General features: G+C 45.3%; 1 protein-coding gene across 1 annotated transcript in view; it reads left to right on the top strand.

The window, feature by feature from the left end:
• Positions 1-27,680, top strand: part of LOC138492142 (trichohyalin-like) — a 782,601-nt gene that overhangs the window by 137,053 nt on the left and 617,868 nt on the right. The window contains exon 4 of the mRNA XM_069619133.1: positions 5,287-5,365. Within this exon, the coding sequence (XP_069475234.1) occupies positions 5,287-5,365 (79 nt within the window). The remainder of the gene's footprint in view (positions 1-5,286; positions 5,366-27,680) is intronic.

Genomic DNA, 27,680 nt, shown 5'->3' with positions numbered 1-27,680 from the left:
CCAAGACATCCTTGAGTTCTCCTCGAAGCCCTCGATGAAATAATGTGATTCATTTTACCTCAGGCCATCCAGTTTCCACTATCAACCTTTTAAAGGTTGCGATGTACGGTAGAAGGTCCTGGTTACCCTGTCGTAGGGAGAAAAGTTCGTTATCCAGGGCCTGTCCTTGGGAGTGCCGGGCAAATAGTCTTTCCATGCTCGTTTGAAAGCCCTGAAAACCCCGAAGAATTGGGTCATCCTGAGTAACTAGTGGAATTGACCAATCGGCTGCACTGCCGCTGAGATATGACAATACAAAGGCTACCTTGGCTTGATCGTTTGGGAAGGCTCCAGGTCTGCATAAAAAGTGCAAGCGGCATTGGTTCATAAACACGGCAAACCTTTTGGGATCTCCGGCAAAGCGTTCGGGTGGAGCTAATGGAATATTTCCTGGTAGGTTTATTTGCACAGGGTTACTCGATAACCCAGGAGCTGGATTTCCCCCGGAACCAGGTAGGGGTGCTTGTCCAGCCTGGCTTTGCAATAGTTGCCTAGCAAGGTCATCAGTTCGCTCCTTTGACAAAATCAGTTCTCTCCTAAGAGCATTGGTTTCTTGACGGGCGGAATGCACTTCAGCCCTCAGTTCCCCTAGTAATTGGGCCAATTGGTCAGTCTCTGAGGTATCCATAACGCCTGGGTGGGAATTTGTGGGTAGGCTTCACGTTTTGTTACGCTCACCTGGCTCCCACAGAGGCGTCGATCGGAAATGGAAAGCTGCGGTCTCCACCAATGTGATGCGAAGGGCCGAGATGACGGACTGGACTGGCCCACCTAGCTTTGTTTGCTTGGCCCGTAGGAATATTCTTCTGCAAATGGAGAAAGGGAATTAACCACCCGTGGAGTTGAGCGTAAACCCCAACCCCCGCTGTTCTCCCCACAGATCACCTTTGATGTCCCCTCTTATAGTCTCACATGATGGTTTGAAAAGATGAGCTCTCCATCCTGCATTGAGCGCAGGGGCGCGTTGATAACCAGTTGCTTCACTGGCTCGAAGGAATTGGTGAGTTCCAGAACAATATTGAGATTCCCGGCAAGACGCCGTAAGTATAAAGTTCATGAGAGTTCAAATGCCTGACTTTCACTCTTGTCCGATTCCATGCAGGTTGCAGCTTGATCCTAATGAAGAGTTCCTCGTGGCAACCGGTAGTATTCTGGTAAGGATTTGTATTTTCCAACACAGTTCGATAAAATAATGTCAATATGTAACCTGTTGCTTTCTCCCTTATTCAGGCGCTGAGAGAAAGTATGAAGTCTTGGGGAATAATACCTCTGGCGGTAAAATCAGGTAAGTCTATTGTGGTGAGGAGGGTTCCCCTTGTTTGTCCCTTTGTTTCACCTTGCTGTCCTTTTGTTTCCCCTTAGGTGCCGGGGTTCGGCGAAGATGCAGTGGAAGCTGCGCCGACCCGTGAAGAGGAATAGTACCCCCGGTAGTAAAATCGGGTAAGTCTATGGGAGGGTAACTAATATTCCTTTGTGTATTCCCTTGGCTCACCTTGCTGTTCTTGTCTTCTCCTTAGGTGCCGGAGTGCGGCGGGAACATACAGGAGGATGTGGTGGAATGTGAAGATGCTGCGAAGGCCGGTGAGTTCAGCGCGGCGCTCCAGCAGGCGAGGCGACGCGCATGAAATAACTTCTTTCTTCCAGCTCGAAGGTGCGATGGATCAGGAATTCAGGTAAGGATTAAAGGTATTGCTCTTGTTCTAACCTTTTCTCCTTCTTTCTCCCTTTTTCTAGGAGCTCCAAACTCGAGGCGGGCGTGGCAGAAGGCTGGATGCAGACTTTCAGGCACGGTGAGCGTTACGCTGCTGGATGCGGAATAACGCGAAGCGTGTACTGCTCTTCGGGCGTGGTTTAAATAGCCTCCAAAGTAGTCCCAGGTAAGTATTCCTCCCCAGCCCCGCCCGAGTAAAAAATAGTCCCTAAGTAAAGTAGTCCCTTCCAAGCCTCTTTTGGCTTGGAGCTCTTGCAGCATGGTCTGCATCAGGTAAGTTTGCAGCATGGTCTGCATCAGGCGAGTTTTAATCTATGAGCCTGGCGCCTATGGCTCCAGGACTGACTCTCCATATGAGCCTGGCGCCATAGGCCCCAGGTCTGGACCCAAATAGCCCCTAGCAGGGGTTGTTGGGCTTGCTTAGGATAACTTGATGCCTGCTTCCCGGGTTGCTGGACGTGGTCTGGGTCCCTGGGGGTAGGCATCATGACATTTTTATCAAATGAGATGTGCTGAGATCCTTGGTTTGGCTGTGTTCTCCACTTAGTCATTAAACTGTGGCTTTTATCAAGTACCTTTTCAGGTAAAATTCTATTCATCTAACACTTCACTGCCTATGTTTACCTAATACTACCACAGATACTGGAAAGTTTTGAATAACCATGCTGCTTCTACAAGAGCACATATGACCATTGTAGAGATTAATCTAGACAGAAAACCAACCACTGACTCTGTTGGCATTAATCTACTTTCCTACCTCCATAAAAGAAGGTCAAGCCTTATAAGAGTTGCTCCAAGTGGAGAAACCCAGTACAAGAATGTGTAGAGGCAAGCACATTATTTGCTATGAACTCTTCCCTATGACAATTCCTATCTAAATTACAGTCACCATGGGTGGTGAAACACCCAGTGGGAGCTTAACTACCAGATTTTCCAGTCAATGGACCCTAGACTGAGCGCTTATTCCGATGCTTTGTGGCAATACATATTGCTATCAAAGGATGTGCGCTGCTCTGAGTGACAATTGACTCTCCTCTTCTGCCGTTCTTGCTCATAACCAAAGCTCTTGAATCTGTGATTACATTGGTTGCAGCAATAAGCTCTTACAGCGACCTGGTGAACTTAAATATGGGAGAACAATCCCTCGAAAGTTGTGTAGAGTGGGAAGGTTCATAGATATTTTTACCCAGGAAAAATAACTTTGTATTGGGGAGTTATCAGTCTTTTGTTATCTCCAACTTAAAGCCAACATATCCCAGGAGAACTGGAAACCTCATATTTCTAAAAAGCTCACAACATTTGAGCAGGTCTTCCATCGCCTCGCCCATTTTTAAATAATTTTTGGAAGTCAAAATGTTTTGTCCCCTTTGGAATCTGATACATATATTTAGGTTCACATAGTTCAGAAGGTCCCTGTTCCCATCTATGGGAGAAAGTGTGCACATATTTATTATCCAATTATCTCAAACCTCCAGGGATTAAATTGCTACATATGTGGCATTTGTTGCCAGCCAAGTTTGCCAAGATGTACAATTCAGTGAGAGAGCACTGTTGGAGGGGTTGCTGAGAAAGGGGGAAACACTGGCATATTTGGTGTGCAGGTAAATTGAGCAAAACAAGAGGTGATGGCTGGAAGGTTTAGAATTTATATTAACCTCAGGCATCAATCTGGGCAACCCTCCAGGCCGTCTTTTCTCGCATGCCAGGCCATTACACAAAGGGGACAGACCATATGCAAATCGGGCTATGCCCCACTTCAAAAGGGGTAGTCCACGAGACCACAGGCAACTGTAGCCATGTTTTCGACCTCAGAGGCCTAAGGGTGACTGGGAATGTTTGTGGTGTCGTGCGGAAGGGATTTGACCAAGGAGTTTAGGCAGGACTGCCCTTTTTGGAGTGGGACCAAACCTGATATGTTTATTGTGTTTCCCCTTTCTGTAATGGCCTGGCAGGCTAAAGAACAATGGCCAGAGCTATGCCAGAGGTTAGTATTAATCCCACACCTTCTAGCATCACCTCTTTTTGTTTTGCTGTGTATGTAAATTCCTAATAGACTAGTTGGCGTATGTACTATCGTGGATAATGTGGACAGGAAGGTGGACTCCTATTGATTCTCTTTGGTTTAGCCCCCAAAGAGGGAGGACTGTGTGGGATGCCTCTTATAGTTTATGTGCAATTGATTACACAAGTCTGTGTTGGAACCAGCTGAAAAACGAGCAATGCCACAAACTAAGCTAGATTGGATCTGTATAGTACACAAAATGCATCAAATCGAGGAATTGATTAACTGTCTAATGACCTACAATATGAATGGTACCCCTTTCGGTACACATTTGGAAAAGGGATTATAATGCGGCCAATTCAGATGAGATTTTTAGTACATAGATGTGGGACACATTTTAATGGCTGTAGGAATACTGATATCCAGGAAATAAATCTTGCTCCACACAAACTCAAGCAGGTGCAATTACATTTCTGAGCAAACATTCTTTTTAGCGAATCAAATATGTATGAATAATAGACGGGAGATAGTCAGGTCTGGTGAGTGGGATAGGGTGGAGGTTTTATAAGGTAAGGTTGTGAACTGATATTGTCTAAAATGTGTTGCTATTAAGATGCATGGTGTATTTGTTCTGTTTCCCATTTTCTCACCCGGATAAAGTTGACATACATGAAATGTTTGTTTTGGCGATAAAGGATAACTCCATTACTTATGCATTCTTTAGAGACAAAAGTAGTCTCTATTTTGAACACTGTTGAGGGTCCAATGTCAGACCTTTTTTTTTTTTTTAGCTATATTGGACTATTTGTATGCCCTTTAGAATCTCTTATGCGTCCTTCATAGGTGCAGTCTCTTTACAATTTGAATACAAAAGATTTGATGAGGAAGTGGTAAAAGCAACCCTTGGGTATGAGCTTAATCTAGTAAGCACGATCTACCTCGGCGGAATGAGGACCTTGTACATCAGGTTCCACAAACCTAACTTCCATGTCAGATATACTATTTCTGTTCATTTTCTGACCCGTTATGTTTGTACTGTCGTCTGGACATGGCATAATGCTACTTTACAATTTGCATATTCTTGAAAACACAGATTAATGTCACATGGGAATCTTTGCATGGCACAAATTGGCAAACTGAGTTAAAGGTAGCTGCTGGTGTATAGCTAGCCAGGATCCTCTAGGCTATAAGCAGGAACTTAATAGCTCCCAGGTTCCAGCAAATGTGACCCCTGTACCATGTTTCCATGTAGAAATGAGGCCCCTCTTTAAGTCGGGGTGTTTTTCTCACTTTACAGCCTTGCATTTGATCATACACTGTGTGGTTGATATGCAATACTGCGTTTTAGCATATTCAGACATATTTCTGCTTTCTGCACTGAAAATCACTTTAAAGACCCTTTGCTCGATGACAGCTACTTTGATCGTTATATATCCCTCAAAGAAGTTATATTAGGGATCTTGGATCATCTATATTTGCAATATTTATGCTGTTGGTAGTAAAGCGATGTCTCTCAATGTTTTTTCTTTTGCAGTCACACAGTCAAGCATTCAGAGTTCCTAAGGATGCTGTGGAAGGTGTGGACTCCCGAGGTGTAGTTTCCCACATGACAGGTGAGGAATGTTTCTACATTAAGCTCCGTTATGTATACTGTTTGCTACCATTCCTATGCTTGTCGTTTTATGCTCAGTCTCCATTCCTCTGTTTAAATTGAATGATTCTCCCATTATGGGCGGGGACCACACATCTTGGCATAGGACATGTCTTTTCTTCTTTTTTTTGTGCCCATGCCCTGCTTCCTCCAAGAAGCCCACCGTCTCCCAAAGGTTCAAGTCATTACTTGCTTCTTGAATTGGCCAAATGTATTTAAGGAGCATATTTCAACTGCAGGAGTGTTATCTTTTACCCTCCACATTTGGGTTTCACCTAGGAGCCACAGAGGCTGAGATACAAGGATTGGGACCTCCCGGACGACGTAATGGAGGTGTTGCTTTCGGCCAGAAGACCAGCAACCAAATCTTAATACCGCTGCCTTTGGAATAAGTTCTGCAGCTTGTGTAGAGGGAAGAATGTTGACCCTTTCTCATGCAATACACCACTGGTGTTCTATTTTCTTGTACACTTGGCAAATCTGGGGCTCCAGATTGGAACTATCAAAGGATATCTAGCAGCGCTATCCATCTTCAAGCGCACTGCAGAGAAAGTCTCCTATTTTAAGATTCCCCAGTTAATCCAATTCTTGAAAGGATTAACTAATGTTTATCCTCTGACTCCTTTCCAAGTCCCACTGTGGGATCTCAATTTGGTTTTACACTATCTAATGGGTGCTCCTTTTGAGCCGCTTCAGTCTTGTCCATTACCACTTCTCAGCTTAAACAGTTTTCTTAGTGGCTATAACATTTGCCGAAGGGTGAGTGAGCTACATAAAGACAGAACCACACCCAGGAAAAGGGGAAGAAAGGCTTCACAGACTCGACCCTAAGCATGCACTAAGTTTCTACATTACCAGATCGGCAAGACTGAGACAAAATGATAAGTTGTTTGTGGGCTATACAGGTCATAAACTGGGTCTAGCCATCACTAAACAAACCATCTCAATATGGATTATTTTAACAATTTCAGAGTGTTATAGACTGTCCAGTAAAGGCCCCCAGAACATCTAAGGGCTCACTCCACCAGGGGTATTGCAACTACGTCTGCTTTGCAGAGGAGAGTTCCAATAAAGGATATTTGTGCAGCTGCCACATGGTCGTCTGCACACACCGTTACCAAATACTGCAGCTTGGATTCCTCCACTAAACAAGAGTCTGTTTTTGGAAAGGCAGTACTGCACTCTTTGCATTCTTGATCACTTCAGTTTTACTCCCTCCTCCGAATAAGGTAACTGCTTTGGAAATGTATCAAAGATAAGGAATATGTGGGAGGACACAATCCATTTGAAGAACCGGTTACTAACCCATGGTAACGTTGTTTTGACTGGATGTTCCTTCCACGTATTCCTTATCGTCCCGCCCAACCTACCCCGCAGTACAACTTCCCTTGTGGTTACAGTCTGCACTCTCTCAAGGGGAGTAACCGTCTAACTCAAGACAGTGCTTCGATCTTCAAAACGGTACTGAGCAACGGGCACTGCGCGCGCTACTTATACCAGTGATGACATCGACGTTGGGATGGAGACCTCCAAGGGACATCGACTCGACCAGACATCGACGCACAGCGCTCTCTACTGGGGTAATAAAAAAATTAATCGGAAGCAGCAAGCTGGATATTAGGAAATATCAAAGATAAGGAATACATGGGAGGAACATCTAAAACATCCTCAGTTATGCCAATACTCCTACATCCTTTCCCCTTTCCTTCATACTTATGGGACATGCCTCCGTCCTGTGGGACGGGACCAGAGCACTTTGGAATAATCATCGAATTTTTAAAAAATGTGACCTTCCAATTTTTTGACGCGGGGTACCGCACACAGCCGTAACCCCGCCCTCCTTAGCTCTGCCCAGTGCATCGCCCATCAGTCCTTTTCTCTGCACGTTCGGGACTGGACGCACTTGCATCTTCGAATTTATTTTTCCTTCCAGTGTCCTTCTCTCCTGCTCCGGCTTAGTGCTCACGTGGTAGTCCGTCTATGCCGTTTCGGTTAGATTTTCCTTCTTGTTCTTCCTGCGAATGATGCTTCGCTAGGGCGCATCCCCATCCTCTTCATTTACAGTGTTTGGGGTCCGGATCACCGGTGGGACTTGTGCTTCTACTGCGATTACCTTTCGGTCCGGGCACTTCAACGTCATCTGGAGCGGTGGGAAGAGGTGTTTCAATGCGTTCCTCCTCCGCATTTTCAGAATTTCATCAATGAGAAGAAGAGACGCCCGGTAAGTTCTTTAGTTTTTAGGGCACCCAGACTGGGGGACTCCTTCCCGGGGTCTGCCTGGTCCGGGAGGGGCTTCAAAAGCTCTGTTACCAAGGTTTCCCCTGAGGTGCCTTCACGGCCTAAGAAAAGTACCAGAGTTTTCTCCGAGGACCTCCGTAAGGGGCCTGCTCCCACCGGATTGCAATCCGAGGCCCCTCCTGTGGGGGCTATTTAACAGCCCAGTTCTACTGAGGCAGTGGGTACCGGAGCTTGCTTCGAGGTCTCCTTGTCTGGAGCTTCCCATACAGACACTGGGGCGTGCCCTGAGGCCTCGATTTGAGGTTTTCTGTACCGAACCAAGGTTCGAGGCCCCTCGTGAGGGAGCTGTTACCGGACTTGGGTCCGAGGTTCCTCTATCAGAGGCTAAGGTGACCGACAGAACTGAGAGGCCTGGTAAGGTCTTGTCGGTGAGGTGGGTTCCTCATTGGTCCCGCTCTAGAGGTGATACCGGTTCTGTCGAGGGGGCACAGAGCGAGGTCGCTGACCGTAATTCCTCTGTTAGCGGCGTGGCCGAGGTTCCTCTTTCAGAGCCTAATTTGGCTAATAGTATGTCTCAGAAACATCCTAGGCCACACAGTACTGGCCATGCCGAGGTTTCTTGTGTCAAGGCTAAAGTCAAGACCCCTGACCCGTCTGTGGAGGCCCCTGCCTCATTCATACATGTGACGCAGTTCTCCTCAAGCATTGACAAAATGGCGCCCGTTCCCGCGCGAACTATGACGGCCATTTTGGACACACCTACGCCATCCGCGTTGGGTGCTGGGAGCATTTTTTCGGGTGAACATCCTTTTCCTTGTGCACCGTTTTGTCCATTTTATGACTGGAACGCTCGGATGCCATTACAGCACTCTGTCTCGCTCCCTGCGGCGTCTGCGCCACTGATCTATGTCAACCCGGCTGGTGAGGGCCCCTCTTGGCAGCCCTCTCCCTTGCGGGCCTGTAGTTACTCCTCTCATGAGAGGCCTCTGCCTGCCACAGTGTGTAAGCCTTTGGCGGAGGATGCCTTATTTGGAAAATTTCAGAAGCTCATGCATTCCGACCCCATGAAGGAATAATTCAGAGGTCTTTTTAAGGAAATCTGCCCTCCAGGGCCGAATTCTGTGCCGACGGTTCCTGTTGCAGCACCGGTTGTTCGGGCAGCTGTCCCACCTCTACCAGTTGGCCCACCTCGCAGCCAGACGTGACGCAGGTCGATCCGGACGTGTTAGATGACATGCAAGGGGATCAGGATGGTGATGACCAGCCCCGCTCTGTTAGGGCGTTTCATGACCTGGTACTGGACATGATGGTTCTCCTGGATGTTCTAGTACCTCAGGCACCCCCTCCGCAAGAAAGGGTGCTTTCTGGGCTTTCACCTTGTCTCCTCTGGAGCGTACTGGCTTGTTCTTCCAAAAGGACGTTTATGCAGAGGTCCGGAAGGTCTGGGAAAAGCCACACTCTGGACTGCATGTTAACAAAAAGATTGATGCTCGTTATAGGCTTCATATTTCGGAGGAGGTAGCCTTGGCGTCTTGCCCGCTCCCTTCCTCCACGGTGGTGGCGGCTGCCACTCTTCAATCCAGGCCAGCTTCAGCATCGTCCACTGTGGCGGCTCAGGTTCTGGCCAAAGAGGACAAGTTGCTTGACTCTTTGGGGAGGTATATTTTTGCTAATTCGGCCCTGTAGTTGCGCCAGGCGAGCGCAGAGCTTATTTTAGCGGGGGCGAATATGAAAATGTGGAAAGGTCTGTCAGAGTTTGAGGAGCTCATGCCTGTGGACAAGCTGGACGATTTTAAAGGAAGCGTGTCGGACGCAAGAGTACTGGCACAGGATATGCTTGAGGCTGTGGCGCATCATGTTGACACCTCGGCTCGGGGCCTCATGCTTGGCGTGGACGCCTCTCGTCAGGCTTGCTTCATGCCACCAAGTTTTCCAAGGAGTTTCAGGATAAAGTTCTGGACCTGCCTTTTGACGGCAAAGAACTGTTCCATTCGTCAACGGATGTAGAGCTGATTAAAACTAAGGACTGCACTCAGACGGCCAAGTCTTTATCCGTTCTGGTAAAACCAACTTTTAGGGCTCAGAGAACGCCCTTGCAGCCTCAGTCTTCCTCTGGCTTTCGGGGGTTTCTAGATTGAAAGACACGGAGAGTCGATCCTCGAGCTGGAAACTCCCATCGGCGTCAGCAGCAAGGCTGGATTTTTTTCTCAGTCCTCTGCCTCCTCCTCAGGTTCTGGGGGTCTCGCCGATGAGAAACCCGCTAAATGAGGGTTTTCGGCGCTCGCACGAGACCCTGGTGGGAGGGCGCATTGCGTCTCACTGGGGGCGTGGCAGACCATCACCGAGGACCGGTGGGCCTTATCTGTCACTCGGGCGGGGTTCGGCTTGCCCCTTCCCCCTATCCCACCCATCAATCCTCCCTTCCAGCAGTCGGGGATGCCCTCCCTCAGAGCCAAAGTCCAGAAGCTTCTGGATCTCAAAGTGGTGGAACCTGTTTCCCCAGGGGAGCGAGGGGAGGATTTCTACTCCTGTCTGTCTGTGCGCACCATCCTAGACCTTTCCCAGTTCAACCTTTCTCTGCCCCAAGAGAAATTCAAGATGATCACGCCCGGTCAGATAAAGTCCTCTTTACAGAAGGGCGATTGGCTCAGCATGGTGGACCTTCAGGATGCGTATATGCATATCCTCATTTCGAGCCTGCATCGGAAATACCTATGGTTTTCCATGGGGAGGGGTATTTACAGTTTAGTGTGCTCCCGTTTGGTCTCAGCGCGGCACTGCGTGTCTTTACGAAGATGATGTCGGTCATTGCAGCTTTTCCTCCCCTACAGGGTATCCATGTGTATCCGTACTTAGACGATTGGCTGCTGCACAGTCCTTGTCCAGTGAAAGCCTCGAGCTATCTCCAGTCTCCTCCAGCTCCTGTTCCACCTTGGGCTGTCGGTGAACTGGCTGAAATCCTCCATGACGGTCTCTAAGGAATTGATTTTCCTGGGTTTTCGCTGGAACACGATCAATTGCAGGGTATACCTGACTGGGGACAGAATGGCGGATCTGTTGGCCAGGTATCGGGTGTTTTTACAGTCGGAGAGTATGTCAACATGGTGGTTCCAGATGCTTCTGAACCTCATGGCTTCTTGCATGCTGGATCTTCTTCTTGCTCACCTCAAGATGAGGCGGACACAGATGGCTCTTCGGAGCTCTTGGCTTCAAGCCGTGATCCAGATTCCAAAATGTTATTGGTTCCACTTTTCATGAGGACGAACCTCCGGTGGTGGTCCTCTCTCAGCAATTTGTCAGTGGGCGCTCCCTTTCAGGACCCCTGCCCACTGCTGACTAACACGTTGGATTCCTACCTTCTGGGTTGGGGGGCGACGTTGGATCATCTTCAGGTTTCAGATCTTTGGTCGCCACAGGACAGACAGATTCATATAAATTATCTGGAGCTCTTGGCGATATTCCTGGCGCTGAAAGCGTTCAAACCAGGCATTGTCATCAAGGTGGTCCGTATCTGCATGTACAATGCGGTGTCGATGTTCTATATCAACAAGCAGGGAGGTACCAGGTCTCCTCCTCTTGTGAATCTTGCCATTCAGATTTGGGAATCGGCCATTCAGCATGGTATCTGGCTGGTAGCAGCACACATCCCGGGCCAGTTGAATGTCACTTCAGATGCCCTCAGCCGGCGATCAATTGTCAGCTACGAGTGGGAACTGAACACGGCGATCCTCTTGGATATTTTTCATTGTTGGGGCACTCCAGAAGTGGACCTCTTTGTGACTTCTACAAACGGGAAGCTTCCCCTGTATGCCTCCAGGAACGGGCTCAGAGCTTTTTCGCTGGGGGATGCTCTCGAAATTCCACGGCACAACATGAGGGCCTACGCATTTCCGCCTCTTCCTCTGATCCATCGGGCGCTTTGCAAGCTAAGGAACACAGTGAATTTCTCCCTGCTGTTCATAGCCCCTTGGTGGCCGGCCAGGTTTTGGTTTTTTCAGAGCTTTAGCATCTATCGGTGTGCCCGCCGCTCAAGCTTCCGTGGGTCCACGACCTGTTCACCAGAGCGATCAACAGCTGAGGCACCCCTCCCCATGATCGTTCAGATCTTTAGAGCGTTTCAATTTGTCTGCGGATAACATGCACATTATTCAAGCGGCCAGGAAGCCCTCAACAAGATCTCAGTATAGAAGTAAAGGGTTACGGTTCTGTCACTGGTGTTTGGCTAGGCAGCTGGACCCCAGGGAGGCTACTATCGACATGGTCCTGTCTTTTGTTTCACATCTGGCAGAGTCTGGCATCCATGTCTTGTCCTGCAGGACATATTTATCAGCTGTTGCTGCTTATTTGTCCACTGACCAGTGCTCGTTTTCACTGTCTAATCCAGTCATTAAAAGACACTTTGTGGGACTGATGCATCTTTATCCTCCTGTTCACAACTTGCATCCAAGGTGGGATTTGAATGTGGTCCGTATGGCCTTGTGTCATAAATCTTTTGAGCCCATGGCTACTGTCGATTTTAAGTACCTTTTGTGGAAAGTGTCCTTTTTGATTGCTGTGACTTCGGCAAGGCGTGTAAATTAGCTTCAGGCCTTGTTGGTGGAACATCCATTCCTTACTTTTCATAAGGATAAGGTTGTCCTGCTGACGAATCCCGTCTTTCTTCCGAAGGTGGTCTCTGATTTTCATTTGAATCAGTCAATTTCATTGCCTGTATTCTTCCCAGACCCGGCCTCAGAGGCCGAAAGTGTTCTGCACTGCCTGGACGTTAGAAGAACCCTTAAATTCTATCTGGACAGAACATCTGAGTTTAGGAACTCTTTGCAGCTTTTTGTGACCTTCGAAAATCCGGAAGGAAAGCCGCCTCGAAAGTGACCATCTCCCCCTGTATTTATGAGGCGTATAACATTCAGGGTCTTCGGGCCCCAAATGGAATTCATGCTCCTCTTGTGCGGGGCAAGGCGGCTGCCGTTGCCTTCCAAAAATATGTTCCCTGGGAGACCATTGCGAAAGCGGCTACGTGGGCCACCCCATTGGCTTTTTGTAAGCATTACTGTCTGGACCTGAGCTCCCGGGCTGATGCACAGTTCGGTCAAGCTGTGCTTAGGAACCCGTTTCAGTAAGAGTTTCCATCCACCCGTAATTCCTCTGAGGAGTGCTTGGGAATCTCCCATAAGTATGGAGAAAAGGGGACAGGATGTAGGAGTATAATAAAGTTACTCACCGTAGTGACTATCTTACTCCTAGTCCATATTACCCTTTCCTCCATACGCACGCCTGCCGTCCCCTCTAAAAAGTTTCCTCTGTTATTGCTTAAAGGTCATAGACCTGGCGATAGAAAAGGACAGATGGGCGATGCGCTGGGCGGAGCTAAGAAGGGTGGGGCTACGGCCGCGTGCGGTGCCCCGCGTAAAGAGAGGAAGGACACATTTTTGAAAAATGTGATGCTTTTTACAAAGTGCTCCGGTCCGGTCCCACAGGACGGAGGAATGTCCCATAAGTATGGAGGAAAGAGGACTATGGACTAGGAGTAAGTTAGTCACTACGGTGAGTAACTTTATTAAAAGTAAACACGTCAGTAGCCAGAACCTATGATGCAAGCATTGTCAGGCAGTACACTGCAAAGCCTTTGAGGTTAAGACATGCGCATTAGGACATAGGGCCTGCTGAGAGCAATAGAGCACGGTTAAACATGGCAGTTAGCTTAGACTCATTATCATTATAAAGACAACAAAGTATCTGAGGAGCTCATTACAAATGTTAAGTTATCAGTTTCCCCCACCAATTCCCTCCTATGAGACCTTCACTCCAGTTTCATCCATCACATCTTTGTAGGAACACATGTCACATTCTGGTAGATCGTAACAACTCACTTCTTCAGTGGTATTAAAGAAAAATACCTTAGTTGCCTGGGGAGTCTCTTGGCATCAAGCACATGAGCGATAGTAATGGCATTTGCAACTCATCACCAGACAGGATAGACTAGCATCTGGACCTGTATTATGAGTAGGATCTGTCGAATGGAAGCACACAGAGGTCCCAGGATTTTCACTTCCACAGACTAGAAGGTCCATTAGGACATAGACTCATTATGGGTCTATGGATGTGCATGATGATGCCTGTGATGTTAGTGGCGTAACTTGGTATAAAAGTACAGTATTCACTCTTCACAGTTGCGCATACCTCTCCTTGGGAGGGTTGTGTCCAGCGCCATACAGTTCTGGAAGACCAGATGGCTACATCCTCGCTACATCCTAGCGGGACAGCAAAGTCAAGGTGGATGCGGTATCGTTTGCAATATCTTCAATCAGTCCATTTAACCCTGAGGGCTGGTATGAGGTAACCCATTCTGGCAATGAACCCTTCCCATTCAGTGCTTCTTTCTGGACAAGGGTGCATCAGGAAAGTGTAGGTATGCCGAAGGGCAGGTAGGACATAGCCCATATAACAACGTCCTCCCGTAGTAATGGCCAACCATTGGCAAGCTGTATCCCTGCATATGAAATATGTCCTTAAGTGATGAACCCGGATTGGGTGAAGGTGAAAATAATGTCAAAAGGAAATGTGACATTATTTACGACTATACTGGCACTGGTGGAAAGGTAATAACGACACTTACTGTTTCCCATGAATACTGTACACCTGTTAATGTAGCATATAAGGCCAGTATCTTGAGATGAAAGGTGAAGTGCTGCTTGTTTTCTGGATACCTGATCTGGGCTGGGAAATGTGTTAAGGACCAGCAAACCTCATCTGGGAATATGAATTTCTACAGTATCCAGGGTCTCAGGATCAGGTTACCAGCTTGAGATCCAGGAATACATCCCCCCAGTTGAAGGAAAGAGGGGTTAAGGGAAACTTGTAGGACAAATCATGAGGTAGATGTGCACATACCCAACAATCTGGGATGTTAGAAATGCAGGCATACTGCCAGGTGAAATGAAGGCAAGTGTTCCCACAGTTAACCCAATGGTGAGCTGACGGACCATCGTTTTCATGACATGTTGTTTTAAAAGCAGTCATAACAGTGAGTCAGAGACAAATAAGTGAGCTAACAATGATTACAGTAGTCAAGTAACCATACATGGTGTGTAACCAGGACTTGTGTATGGTCACCAGACCCTGGTATAGTCCAGTCTTTGCTGGGGTATCAAAGTCTGGGGAAGGGAAATTTAGTTCAGTTCGTATTGGGGATGAAATGTTCATGTGGTGTAATCCACAAAGTCTTTTTAGTTCAGGGTACGGCTGTTTGCTGTTTCACGACTGGACATATGCCAATGTTAAGAGTCCCAGCCAGGATCAGGCGCTTGGTTGTGCTGGATAAATGTTCAAGCAGTTCACACCATTTGTGACTGTGTCAGGGCAACTGATACTAAAGAGTTCAAACTAAAAATATCCGTAATGCCAGAGCCACCAACTCGCAGTGATCAGGACAAAGAGAATATCCAAGAGATAACGGGGTCCAAATCCAGCAGGTACTGGCATATTGGTAGAGGCTACTTAGAATCTTTTCCAGAACACTGCGACATCCAGAAGATTCAGTATTGTCCAGTAGTCTGGTCCACTGGTGTATGGGTATGCCTGCTGGCACTTCTTTCTTAATAACTGAACCTGCAGAGGCCCACTGTGGGACTGCAGGGCGTACCTTCTTGGACCTGAGTGGAAAGGTCCAGCAGGGTCAGACTCTGGAGGTGGTACATGAGGAGGGGGATCTGGTTTGGGATTGTCCCCTCAGGAGCTTTGGTTGCCTGAAGGAGACTGAACAACAGCTTCTGTAGAGACCCCACCAGCGTGAACAGACTGTGAAGCTGGGGGTTTCTGTTCAGCATCTGCACGTACAGGTGTACCATGAGTAGTGGAATCTGCTTCTGTTGTTGCTTGTGGATGGCCTGCAGTATCGTGTTGGACTGGCACAGGAAGGGCTGAGGCAGAGGGCACGGCTGGGCTGGTTCTTGGTAGCTGGAGATCAGCCAAAGTGGAGGTGGTGCCATCAGCAGGCTCTGGGATCTTGTGGCAATGGGCTACATACATCAGGAAGTCAGACTGGAGTACTTCATGGCAGTCTGTGTGGTCAGCAACTCCTGGTGTTGTCCATGCCCCCTGGGCTGGAGAATAGCCACTCGCTGATGGACATTCACAAGGACCCAGTGCTCCTGGCTGCAGTGTATGGCAGGGAGCAGTTGCCAGTTCTGGTAGGGCAGCTCCTACCTGTGCATGAAGAGAACTAACAGTCTTGACCAATGTTCAACAACAATTGAGAACAGTCTCATCTTCCGGGTGCAGATGCAGGAAACTTGTAGCTGCTCGGGGTGCATTTCCCATTCACATATGGCATCGTGTAAGGGTCTCCTCTGCAGACAGACAATGCTGTGGGTTTTTATGCATGGCCAACAGTGCCAGGGGCAGCGCCTATGACCATTTTAAACTTGTTTCTTGACATCCTTTGCACAAATTGAGCTTCAGATTGCCATTTCTGCATTCTACTGCACTGCTCGACTGGGGGTGGTAAGCGCAGTGAAACTGTTGAGAAATTCCTAGTGTCTTGCACACCTCTCTAACAATCTGACTGTTGATGTGGGTAGCTCACTCACTATCTGTAACAAGTTGGTGGCCAAACCGAGGTATAAACTCTGCTAACAATTTCTTTGCAACTGTGACAGCATCTGCCTTTCGGCAGGCTTCGGCTTCTGTCCAGCTGTAGAACACCAAACAGTAACTGAACTGCTGACATCTAGGGAGCTGCACAAAATCTTTTAAGAAGGGTCCTTTCGGTACTGGATGTGCAGACACCTGTCTTCACTGCTCACCCTACATTATGAACCATAAATATGGTGCAATTTCCGCAATAAGCCTGTGCCACTGACGCAAAGCAGGAGGCAACCCAATCCTGGTTCACATTGCCGATCATTGCGTTTTTATCTGAGTGGGCAACGTTGCGGGCCACTTGGGCCAGGTATGGGAGGATTACCTTGGTGCCACCGGGCGGCTGTCTGGGGAATGTGAAAGGGAGTCCTTCTCCAACTTACAAAAACCATTGAGCCCAATTAACCTTTCCTCTTTGGGAGCTTGGTCTTGTAACACAACCATGCTGGAAAGGGAGGCAATCAGTGACTGTTGGTCTGCAACACAAATAGGAGGTTCCTTAGGAGCCAGGGCCCATATAAGACTGCTGAATGAGCTGCATTGTCCGCTAAGGTTTTGTCTTGGGACAGTAAAGGACTGTGAAGGGTCATGTCCTCTGCACTTGACTATAGCCAAGGCAGCTGAAGCAATAGAGCATGCAGAAGGGTTGACACATATTTTCCATTCAATATAAGGGTGCCTGTAGATGTTAGATAACCTTGTTGTCTCTAGAGGACACCGAAATTGTGCACTACTCCATGACCATACCTGACACTAGGCAATCGATAGGCTTTGAGGACCGCATGGAGGGTACATGCGGAGTAACCAGAAACCAGATCTCATGACCCTGGGTTACAAAGGCATGAGCCGTCTATGTAGACTATCATGTTGGGGTTCTGCAGCCAGATATCTAGTAAATCAGCCCTACGAAGATTGGAGCCTTGTGATCAGTGTCAAGTTTGTGCGTGAAAACGCTCAGTGATGCGTAAAGCTTACAAAGGAAAATAACCAAGGGGAAGGAAAAGTTAGCAAGAGGATTCTGGAGTGTGGGAATTTTTTTCTGAGAGTCAGAGGAGGATCTGCTGTGGAGAACAGGGCTGTCCCCAACTTTCGGACGGCTTTAGGAAGCAAGAGCCACCCAAGCCGAGGTAAGAAACAAAAGGGATCACTGGTAAGTGTATGATTACTCACTGCCCTAGGCTCACTCCGGGTCCAAATTTGGCAGGCTTGGAGATGGGCGCCTGGAGTATGAAATCCTCTCCTTTGTTAAGCTTCAAAGTGCACAGGCGCTGTGGGTGCAGATGCCGGTCTGGTTTACAATTGGAGCTGTATCTCTCATCACGAATGCAGGACAAAGGAAGCACAGATGCAGCTGGTCTCAGGACACTTGAAGAAAGGTGGGAACGTCACCAGCTGGTCCACCACTGTTGCACAGTGACGCAGGGGCACTCGAGTCTCGCGGTCTGACGCATACGCCTCTCTCACGGGCCAAAGCAGCTGGGTCAACAAAATTTGGCAAGGAGATGCTTTGCAGTGCGAACCAGGATTTCCCCAAAGCTTGAGGCAAAACTTGATGTAGCAACGCTCCAACGCAGGTGCCACGGTACAAGCTAGTCAGTACATTGGAGGTCCCAGGGAAACTTAGATGGCAAGAATAAATCGATACTTGGGGCAAGAGAGAAAGCTCTAAATTAGCCTTGAATTTGGGTCTGGAAGCCAGAGCAATGAATTTCATACTTAAATACTTGGCTAAACTTCAGAGCCCTTACCAACCGAGCCAGTCTTTCTGTCTAAGATTGAATTTGTACCCAACCAAGGAGATATTATTTGCTTGGAAACAACCACCTTGGACGGAAAATGTGTGTAGATATTGTTCACACCCGGGTATAGCTGAGACATTGAAGAACATAATAACTGCCTGTCCCACCTTGACTGCAGTGAGATCAGCCTACTTGGGGAAATTTGTTGAGAACGTAACTTCCATTTACTCTCGAGGAATGGTGGTGTATATTTTTACTTGATGAAAACCTGTACTTTTTAAGGTTTAAAGTTTTTAGATGAGTTTTTAATCTTATAGGGGGATAATTTCTTGAATTTTTCTTTTGATGTTCTTAATAATGATGAAATTGGGCTCGGAAGATTGATTGAATGAATGGTATTGTATTTTAAGATTTTGTTATTTGAAAGGTCTGTAATACACCAAGCACAATAAAAAAATATAAATTAAAAACTGACTATATGCAGAGGGTGCAAGTGTGGTGCAGAACTTTAAGAAAACTTTGAAACACCATTATATCAATACATCATTGAAAGCGCATCTTGGGGAAAGGAACCCTGAGGTTTAAACTACTTAATGACTTGAGGACAGAATCTCAAGATAGTTGGTGTTTTTTTTTAATTTATTTTTACTAATTTGAACCTTAGAGAAGGGAACCCTGACTACTGCTTAATTCTGTATCATTCTGAACTTAAGGCAATCCTGAGACTTTTGTTGGAACTGCTTTATACTTGGGGAAGGGAGCTCAAATTTTATGTTGCACACTGTTTTACTGGTTGCTGACATCACTACACATTGTATAGATTAGTTGTGAGGGCAAATACAGGTTTTGGACACAGACACAGACCGATTCCTAAATTGAACTCTTGGACTTTGACTTTCCTTAGTTTTGGTTTGGTAGGGAAATCCCACCATAGTATAGGGCAAGATAGGCCTTTTTCCATCCTGACTTTCAAGTTAATAAAGTTGTATTATTAATTCAGAATCTGTTGTCTGCTTCTTACTCCAAGATGCCTTCACAATGGACAGAAACTGATATGGATTAATTCAATGTGTATCTCCATGATGCCCTTAGGGATGATTCCATTGCCAAGAATTTTGACATGAAAGATTTTGAAAGAATCTTAACAGAGCTAATGTATTATATAGAGAATAGACCAATAAATACTCCCTATAGATGGTAAATCATAACGTTTTCGATGTAAACAGGTAAACAGTTAAAAACATATATAGTTAAAGAAAGATCTACAGAGGATAACCATGAGATATTGTGATTCAGTTGAACGTAAGACTGAGATCTCCAAGCTTGAAACTAGATATGCAATTTTTATTGGACGATATAAGGCATCACATACTACAAAACTGTGGTTTTTAGCATTTAATGCGTTACGTAACACTGACTCATGAATATTTTGGAACCTTTATAAAAACTATGCATCAAACACAGAAAGAAAAGAAACCAATTATTTATCAGAGGCTTCATGGAGAATACATATTGGAGACCTATATCACAAAAATCATAAGGTGATACTGGTTATGGACACATTTCCCTTTTGCTGAAATTAGGAGATATTGCAGCATACAAGTGAAGAGCTGGAGGTGATGGTAGAAAAATGTAAACCTTCTAGTGCCCCAGGTCCAGATGGCATACCCAATTTTGTACTTTAAAAACGATCCTAAAAATTGGGGTATTGTATTAGATAAACTATTTCTAACCATCAAAACAACAGACATTATTCCTAAAAGTTGGAAGGCCTCCATATTGATTCCTATTTTTGAAAAGGGCTCGAGCGAAAATCCACTGAAATACCGATTACTTGCAATGACAGATGCATGTTCTGAACTTTTCGCACAACTGTTACTGCAAAAGGTAAACGACTAGATTAAGAAAAATAACCTTTTAGCTAATCAACAATCTTGGTTCAGAAAAGGCATGGGTACAATCTCCAACCTATGGTCATTACTGTATCTAATACTTGCTACCTTGAAGAACAAAGGAGGCACGCTCTATATCAGCTTTATAGGTGGCATTTGATACAGTGGACCATAACAGATTGTGATCTAAACTAAGAGAGTGGAACTTAACCAATAATACTTAATTTTTTTAAAGAATTGTACTCAGACACAGAGGTACAACTAAGACTTAATCAGGAAGGGTTTTAGAACAAAAAAAATGAAACAAATCATGGATTAAAACAAGGCTGCCCACTAGCCCCGATTTTGTATAACCTTTATGTCGCTGATGTTGGAAAAACATTGGATAGGTGCCATAATTTTCCACCTCGGATAGGGAGCCAACGTTTATCGTGGCTTGCCTATACCGATGATATGCTACTATTGGACAGAACCCAGATTGGACTACAAAGAAGTATAGATGCCCTTTATAAATATTCAACAGAAAATGGCCTAGTCATCAAATATATTTTAAAAAAATTATGGAAATTGGCTCCAAAAAGAAAAAGCAAATCAAATGTGTGTGGAAGATCAAAGATTAGAAGATTGAGGTTGTTTGGTCATATGTTTATTTGGGCGTGTATATTACAGATACTATGATATTATCAGCGCTAGGAAACAATATTAGTCTATAGGTGGAAAAGAAAATGCAATGCCATTCGTAACTTTGTGAGATATAAAGGTGGACTCTCGATTGAGGGTATGCTGAAATTCTATAAAACCAGTTTAGTACCTAGTCAACTGTATGGATTAGAGATTTATACAAATGAAGAAACCAAATGGGTCAAAGCGGGGAGACTCTGGTGAAGGGCCCTCGGCGCATCACACTGAACACCGGTAGAAGCGATAAATTGTGAACTTGGGCTGACTTCTTTAAGCACCTTAAAGATATCGACTGGAATCTTTTACGCAAAAATGCTGGTCCAGGAGATAAACATAGAATCCATATTCGCACATTTTGCTGAGATATTGAAACAACAGTCCCCCGTAAATGTGTTAAGAGAGTGGACAAATTATGTACATTTTTTCATTGAAGAAATTGGTGTTATTCTTGAAAGGGAAATGAATATCTCATTGGTGGAAAAAAAAAGATTTAAAAAATGGCAAAAATATGGGATAGAAATAATGTTTTTACTAGGTTACCAGAGGAAATTTGAACTGTATGTAAAGCAAAGTTTTCCAATCAACACACCTTGTACATATTTAAGAATACTTTATAATGGCAAGGTAAGAAGGTTCATGATGCAGATAAGGTTAGAACTTCTCCCTATGATGTCAAGGATAGGTGCATGGAATAACATCCCATGTAATGAACCCTTATGTCGTATTTGCAACAAAGAGGTGGAAACTACTAGATACTTTTTAACCACCTGTGGTGATTTAAATTAGTTATACATAAAAGGTTATCATAACCTATGTTATGAATTAGAAAACTGTTACTGAGATCAAGCGTCTTGTATTCGGGAAATAGTATGGCCCTCATTACAACTCTGGCGGTAGCCGTGCCATTAAAAACGGCGAACCCGTTAATTGCCCATTTTCGGGTGCCGGAATCCAGGGCCTCCCCATCCCCATTCTGCCCCATAGGGCTGAATGGGGATGGGGACGTCGGATGCACCAGCACATTCAGAGGTGTGCCGGTGCATCCAACGTGCTCTGCTTGCGGGTGCCATTACACCCACCAGGAAAAACCTGGCGGGTGAAACGATTCCCGTGAGCAGAGCCCGTAGTATGGCGGTCCAGGAAGTACGGTACCGGCATGCTTACCGGTACCGTACTTCCCAGACCAGCATGCTCGTAATGAGGGCCTATGGTTTTTAAATTCACCATGTATCATATGTGGCTGGAAATTGAGAAACATCTGGAAAAAGTATGACAACATTTTACTTTTATATACTTTTATCCTGGTAAAGCAGATATTTTATTAATTATGAAATGTATTGACATTTTAGGTATAGTAATGTTAGAAGAAGATGAATTAGAGAATTGTGTGCTCAATTTCTATTAATGTTGGAAGCAGATGAATTGGAGAATTGTGTTTATTCTTTTTTATGATGTTTTGTTTTTAAATGTATAGTAATATATGAATTATAATTGTAAACTTATTTTGTAATAGTGTGAAAAGGTTTATTTAACCATATGACACATAAATACAAAATAAACAGTAAAGCAATGCTTTGCCAAACCAAGGATGCCATTGGCTAGAAGGGGTGTAGAGAGTCAGACTGCGAGACCGTTGGGGCCTGAGGTGGGGTGCAGCCAAGGCACGTGTTATAGAAATGGAGAGGTTTGTTAACCTGGGCCCATAGAAGTAGAGAGACTTGTTCACCTGTGCCCAGAGATTGGTAGTGGCAAAGTCCTAAAGATTACAAGAGAAGAGCTACAAGAAAGACCTAGGCTACAATGAAGTGAATAGTGGGATCCACCAAAGAAATAACTGATACTTGCTAGAAGCCTGAGCCTTTAGTGGGCTCTTACCCTGAGTTGAGGATTAGCTCAGAACTCTGCAAACCGTCCATGGCTGGTGGGTGTAGTAGCAATGACTGCAGCCCAAAAATTCACCTGTGGGGGACTGAGAAGAAATCAATTGCCATCTGGTCAACAAGCGACCAAATCCTAGGAGGCCCAATGCACACTAGCAACATCTACTTGAGGGCCCTAGACTCAAGAGGACCAAAATTAACTCTAAGTGACTTAGTACAATTCCTTGAAGGCACCCTACCCCTGGCCATGAACTGTTGTACACTTGGGTACCTGGACTCTGAACCATAAAAGCCTAAAAGAAGCTTGGGTTCGCCACTCATAAAAAAACACCGTAGACCCCGCCTGCCCCAACAACTACGGCCCCATCACCACTGTCCCCTTTCTCCTTAAAATCCTAGACAAAGCTGCCCACAACTAAATCCAACATTACCTGGAATCTAATGCCATCCTAGGCAGAAGACAATCGGGCTTCCGCAAAGGCCATGGCACAGAAACCGCCCTCCTAGACCTAGAACCAAATCACAAAATAATAGATAATGGCAAACCTGCCCTCCTGCTCCTCCTCTCTGCCATGTTTGATCTGTTGACCATGACATCCTCACTTGCCATCTATCAAACGCAGCCCACTTCTCCAATAAAGCCACCTCCTGGATATCCTCTTTTCTAGAAGGAAGAGCTATGAAGCTGTACTCTGACCAGGCTAATGCAGCCCAAACTACCATCAACTGTGGAGTCCCCCAAGGCTCATGTACTGCACCTACCCTCTACAACCTGTTCACCAAACCACTTTTTGACATGTTGGAATTGCTCGGCATAGTATACACGAACTATGCCGACGATACCCAAGTACTCCTCCTCCTCACTGGAGAATATGACCAAGACGCAAAAGCTCTCCTCTAGATATATGCCACCATCTAGACTTGGATGGCAATCAATGGTCTCTGCCTAAATGTGGATAATACTGAGATCATCATTTTGGGCCCCAAGGAAATTCTATCCAAACTCAACCAAAAATACACTCACTTCACCATCGACAACACTAACAGATCAGTCTCCACATCAGTAAAGACCCTTGGAGTCTACTTAGACTCAACACTCTCAATGATAAGACAGGTCAGCGCCAACTCCTCTGCTTCTGCCCTAACCACCAAACTTATAAATGCTATAAAACCTTTTCTAACCACTCAGAACTACCTATCCATTACCAGAGCTACAATAGGAGCTAGACTTGATTACTGCAATTCCCTTCTTGCAGGCACCTCTACAAAAAACATCAACACGGTCCAAATAGTGCAAAATAATGCACTCTGCGCCGCCCTACACATTCCCAAAAGTGACCATACATCTCAGGCCAGACGTGACGCCCACTGGCTCCCAGTCAAGGACAGGATCAACTTCAAAATCCTCACCCTTACGCACAAATGTGTCAACTTCCCAGCCCCATCCTACCTATCAGAAAACATATCCAAGAACATCTCTGCCTGCCCCAAATGGAGCCACCATGCTAACCAACTCTGTGTACCCCCCATGAAAAAGCTAACGCCGGCGGCATTAGCTTCCCTACATAGCACCCAAACTCTGGAATGCCCTACCCAAGGCACTCAGAGCAGAAACCCTCTCTGTTCTCCTTTCGCAAATCCCTCAAAACCACGCTATTCATCTAGCATCACACTACACATTAGGCCTCTAAGCTAACCAGCAATTAATATCTGTAAGATGTAACAGCGCCACGATGCCCAAGGGCTGATGTGCGCTTTAAAAATATATATGAATAAATAAATGAATAGTTCTGCTGTAGATTAGGATGTATTTCTCCAAATATCCCTGCTTTGCTCTTCTTAGACCTCATACCTTTATAAAAAGATGCATCATTGTTTTGTTTTGATCTACATTCTTGCTCCAAACCTTGTGTTTTAAACAAAGTAAAATCTTTTAGTTTAGAACTGGTTTGCATCTCAAGTCATCTGTTTATACCTTGACCTTTCACTCCTCTCTGCCTTTTTAGTCCCTTTTCTAATTTGTGGTGCCAATACCAGCGTCATCCGATTATGGAAAAGAGGGTGGAAAATGTCCCATGACTTAATTTTTTTCCTCAGTTTTGTGGCAGCCACTTTGCCACAGGCACCAAATCTGCAGCTACAAATAACAGTGGGATTTGAATCTGATCTTTGCACTCAACTTTGGAATGGTATTTCTGAAGCTCAGTCAGTTATGTTATCTGGCAGACTTTTTGCATTTACTTTGTACAATTTGTGAATTTCACAACAGGCAGTTTAATGGCTATTGGAACACAGAAAGAAAGTACATAAAATGTAAAGGTTTAATCGTTTGCTATCTTACAGCTTTAAAAGTAACAAAGGGACAGTTGGGTTTAATCACCACCTTTCCTTGATCTATGTTAAATGAGTGATTTAGTTTAGTTTCCTCCATAGGTGTGTGGTATGTTCCATTCAGAAAAAAGCTCAGGGTGAATCTACTTTCTTTTGTCAATGGTCACTTTTCTCCATTATTGCATATTAATTTGTCAAAACCTGTAGGACTTTCTACAGGGAAATAGGTTTAACAATTCCTTTCCTCAATCTATTTAGAACCCATTTCTTACAAAGAAAATGTAATGCATATTCAGTGTGAAGCTAATACACCTTGATTCTACTCTTGAGTGATACATCTACAACCAATTTTGGGGACACTGCCTTAAAAAGTACTGCAGATTATCAAGGGCCTTTGTGAGCACAGAGTCATATGAAGGACAGAGCTCCACAACACTAATTTGAGCTCGACTAGGGATTTCCTAGCAGACAATTTCAATCAACAAAATCATCACCCAACAACAACCACTGACACTTGTTTAGACTTGACTACATATAAAGTTGCATCCTTTGAGTTAGCAGCAAAAGTCCAATGTTAATTGCCTTTTTTAATGGGATGTTGGCATATCGAGTCCCACTTTACTATTGCAAAAGGAAAAGCTGCTTTATTTGGACAATCCTCTGAATTATCTTCCACTGAGCTATACTGTGGCTACTGTGACATTTACTTCCACCTTTGACCACCTGCCAAGTGCCTAACTAGATCTTTCATAGGGTCTAATGAAAGCTGGACTGGAATCACTTACAAAAGGAAGATCAGAATAATGGCTGGAGTTGTTGCAGCATGGAGGAGACATATGAAAAAAAACTATTTCAATCGCAGGGATTACTCAGTTCCCTCTAATCCTCCTGACACTGGCATTTCAGATATTTAGTGCTGGAACACTTTTTTTAAATTTACATGCTCAAAATGTGGCTTTTGTAGGGAAGTGGATTCCTGTTTTATGTTCCTGGAATGTAGAGGTGAGCTTTGTGGCATTGTTGTTCCTACTGATACCCGAGCTGCAGTTGATGAACAGTTAACATCATGCACTAAACTACAAGAAACTAGGCAAAAGATCTCTGCTTTGTTACATGTTGAGCTAAATCAATGCAGTTTATTTGAAGTGTACTCCAGCAGTGACTCATTTCAATTTTTACCTCCTTCTCATTTACAGAAATGGAAGGACGCCATGAAAACACGTTCATTGAAGCCAATGATAAAACCACAAGTACGGATGAAGACAAAGATCCTAAAAAGGAGGAGTACAAATGGAGGCTTGTACAGCTCCTGGGAACACAGGACTCAGGGAATATGGGGTACCAGAGTGACTCGAATTCTGCAGATAGTGTCTGTACAGAGGACTTTGTCTCAAAGTTCCAGGAGGGAATGGTTGATCCAAAAATACGTTCATCTGCACAAACAGAAGAGGACCATGATGTTGGGGTTGCAGCCTTGGGTGAATGCCAGTCTGCAGAAGACAGTAACTCGGATGTGTCATTGGGAGACCTAAACCAACCCATCCCATCGGATAGCTGCAGCGCTGCTGGAGACACTTTTGCCATGAGCATGGCTAGAAGACAGGATATACTGCAACAGTTCAAGGAGGAATTAGAGGATACATTGCAGAAAGTAGTGTCTACAAGTGGGGGGAAAAAAAATAGAAATAGAACTAACAGCTTGGAGTCCTTGGGAGGGAGGATCTCACGGCTAAGCCAGACAAACATTTCTGAATTACAAAGTCGTCTGTATGAAGAACAGCTGAGCACAATGGAAGCCAGTGAGCTATCCGAAGGCTGCACAGTACTACAAACCTCTGTAGATTTAGAACATGGGACTAGCATTGACAAATACTTCCCTGGGACTCCTCAACAGGACCGGACACTGGAGGAGGATACTCTGAGAGATCCCCAGCACCAACAAGAAGTATCTCTTCCTCTTTTAGCCACTCTTCCAAGAGAAACAGATTTTAGACCTTCAGATGGCAATGCAGAATCCTCCAAGGTCCAAAATCGTGACACACTGCCTTTAGAGGATACATTAGAACGGAGACAATACCTGCTGCCTTTTGAGACCTCTTCCTCATCTCCAAACATCTCCAGTGCTCCTTGTTCATCTCCCCATACTGAGCTTCAAATCAAATCAACAAATGTTGATTTCCCTGATCAGTTTGAACCCTTGGACAGAATTGGGAGCTTAAATGAGCTTGATGAACTTGGAACAAAGCTTAAAGTGAGTAGTGATGAGACCTATTTGGACCTACAGAGCTGTGAAAAGATCCAAAGACCTTCACTCATGTCAGATAACAGAGAACAATGCTACTGGTATGCAACTTTGGATGGCAGCTTCAGTATTAGTTGCAATCCCAGAGAACCAAAGGAAATACATTCCGAAATGCCCCACTCTGAGATGGAAAATACATATTTAAATTCTGGAACAGCCATGACTTGTGATCCGGAAACCAGCTACATAGATGTAGATCAGAGTCCCTTCAATCTAAATTACTCACTGGACCGAAAAACATGCATCCAGAATTCAAGTAAGTCTTAGACACAATCTCCTCCTGAGGCAGACAAAACATCCAGATATAAAGTCAAAAGTTAATAATTTTAACATACACTTGATCAAAGCAAAACCAATGGTTTATGGCTGGAAGGGTTTGAACAAATCATAACCACGGGCACGGCGCTGGATAATCCTTCAGACCATCAGTTTTCAGCCTGCCAAGCTATTGGTGATGATGCTCAAAAAGGCCAAAACATGTCTGGGGATACTTGGGGTCTTGTGCAGAAGGGATGTGACCTAGCAGTTCGGACTATATAGCCCCTTTAGGTGTGGGACCAAGCCTGATTTGCAT

Source organism: Ambystoma mexicanum, chromosome 10, assembly GCF_040938575.1.
Source record: "Ambystoma mexicanum isolate Mex_15411 chromosome 10, UKY_AmexF1_1, whole genome shotgun sequence".
Lineage (NCBI taxonomy): Eukaryota > Metazoa > Chordata > Amphibia > Caudata > Ambystomatidae > Ambystoma > Ambystoma mexicanum.
Note: the sequence above shows the minus strand (reverse complement) of the source record. Positions and strands in the feature narration are given on the sequence as shown.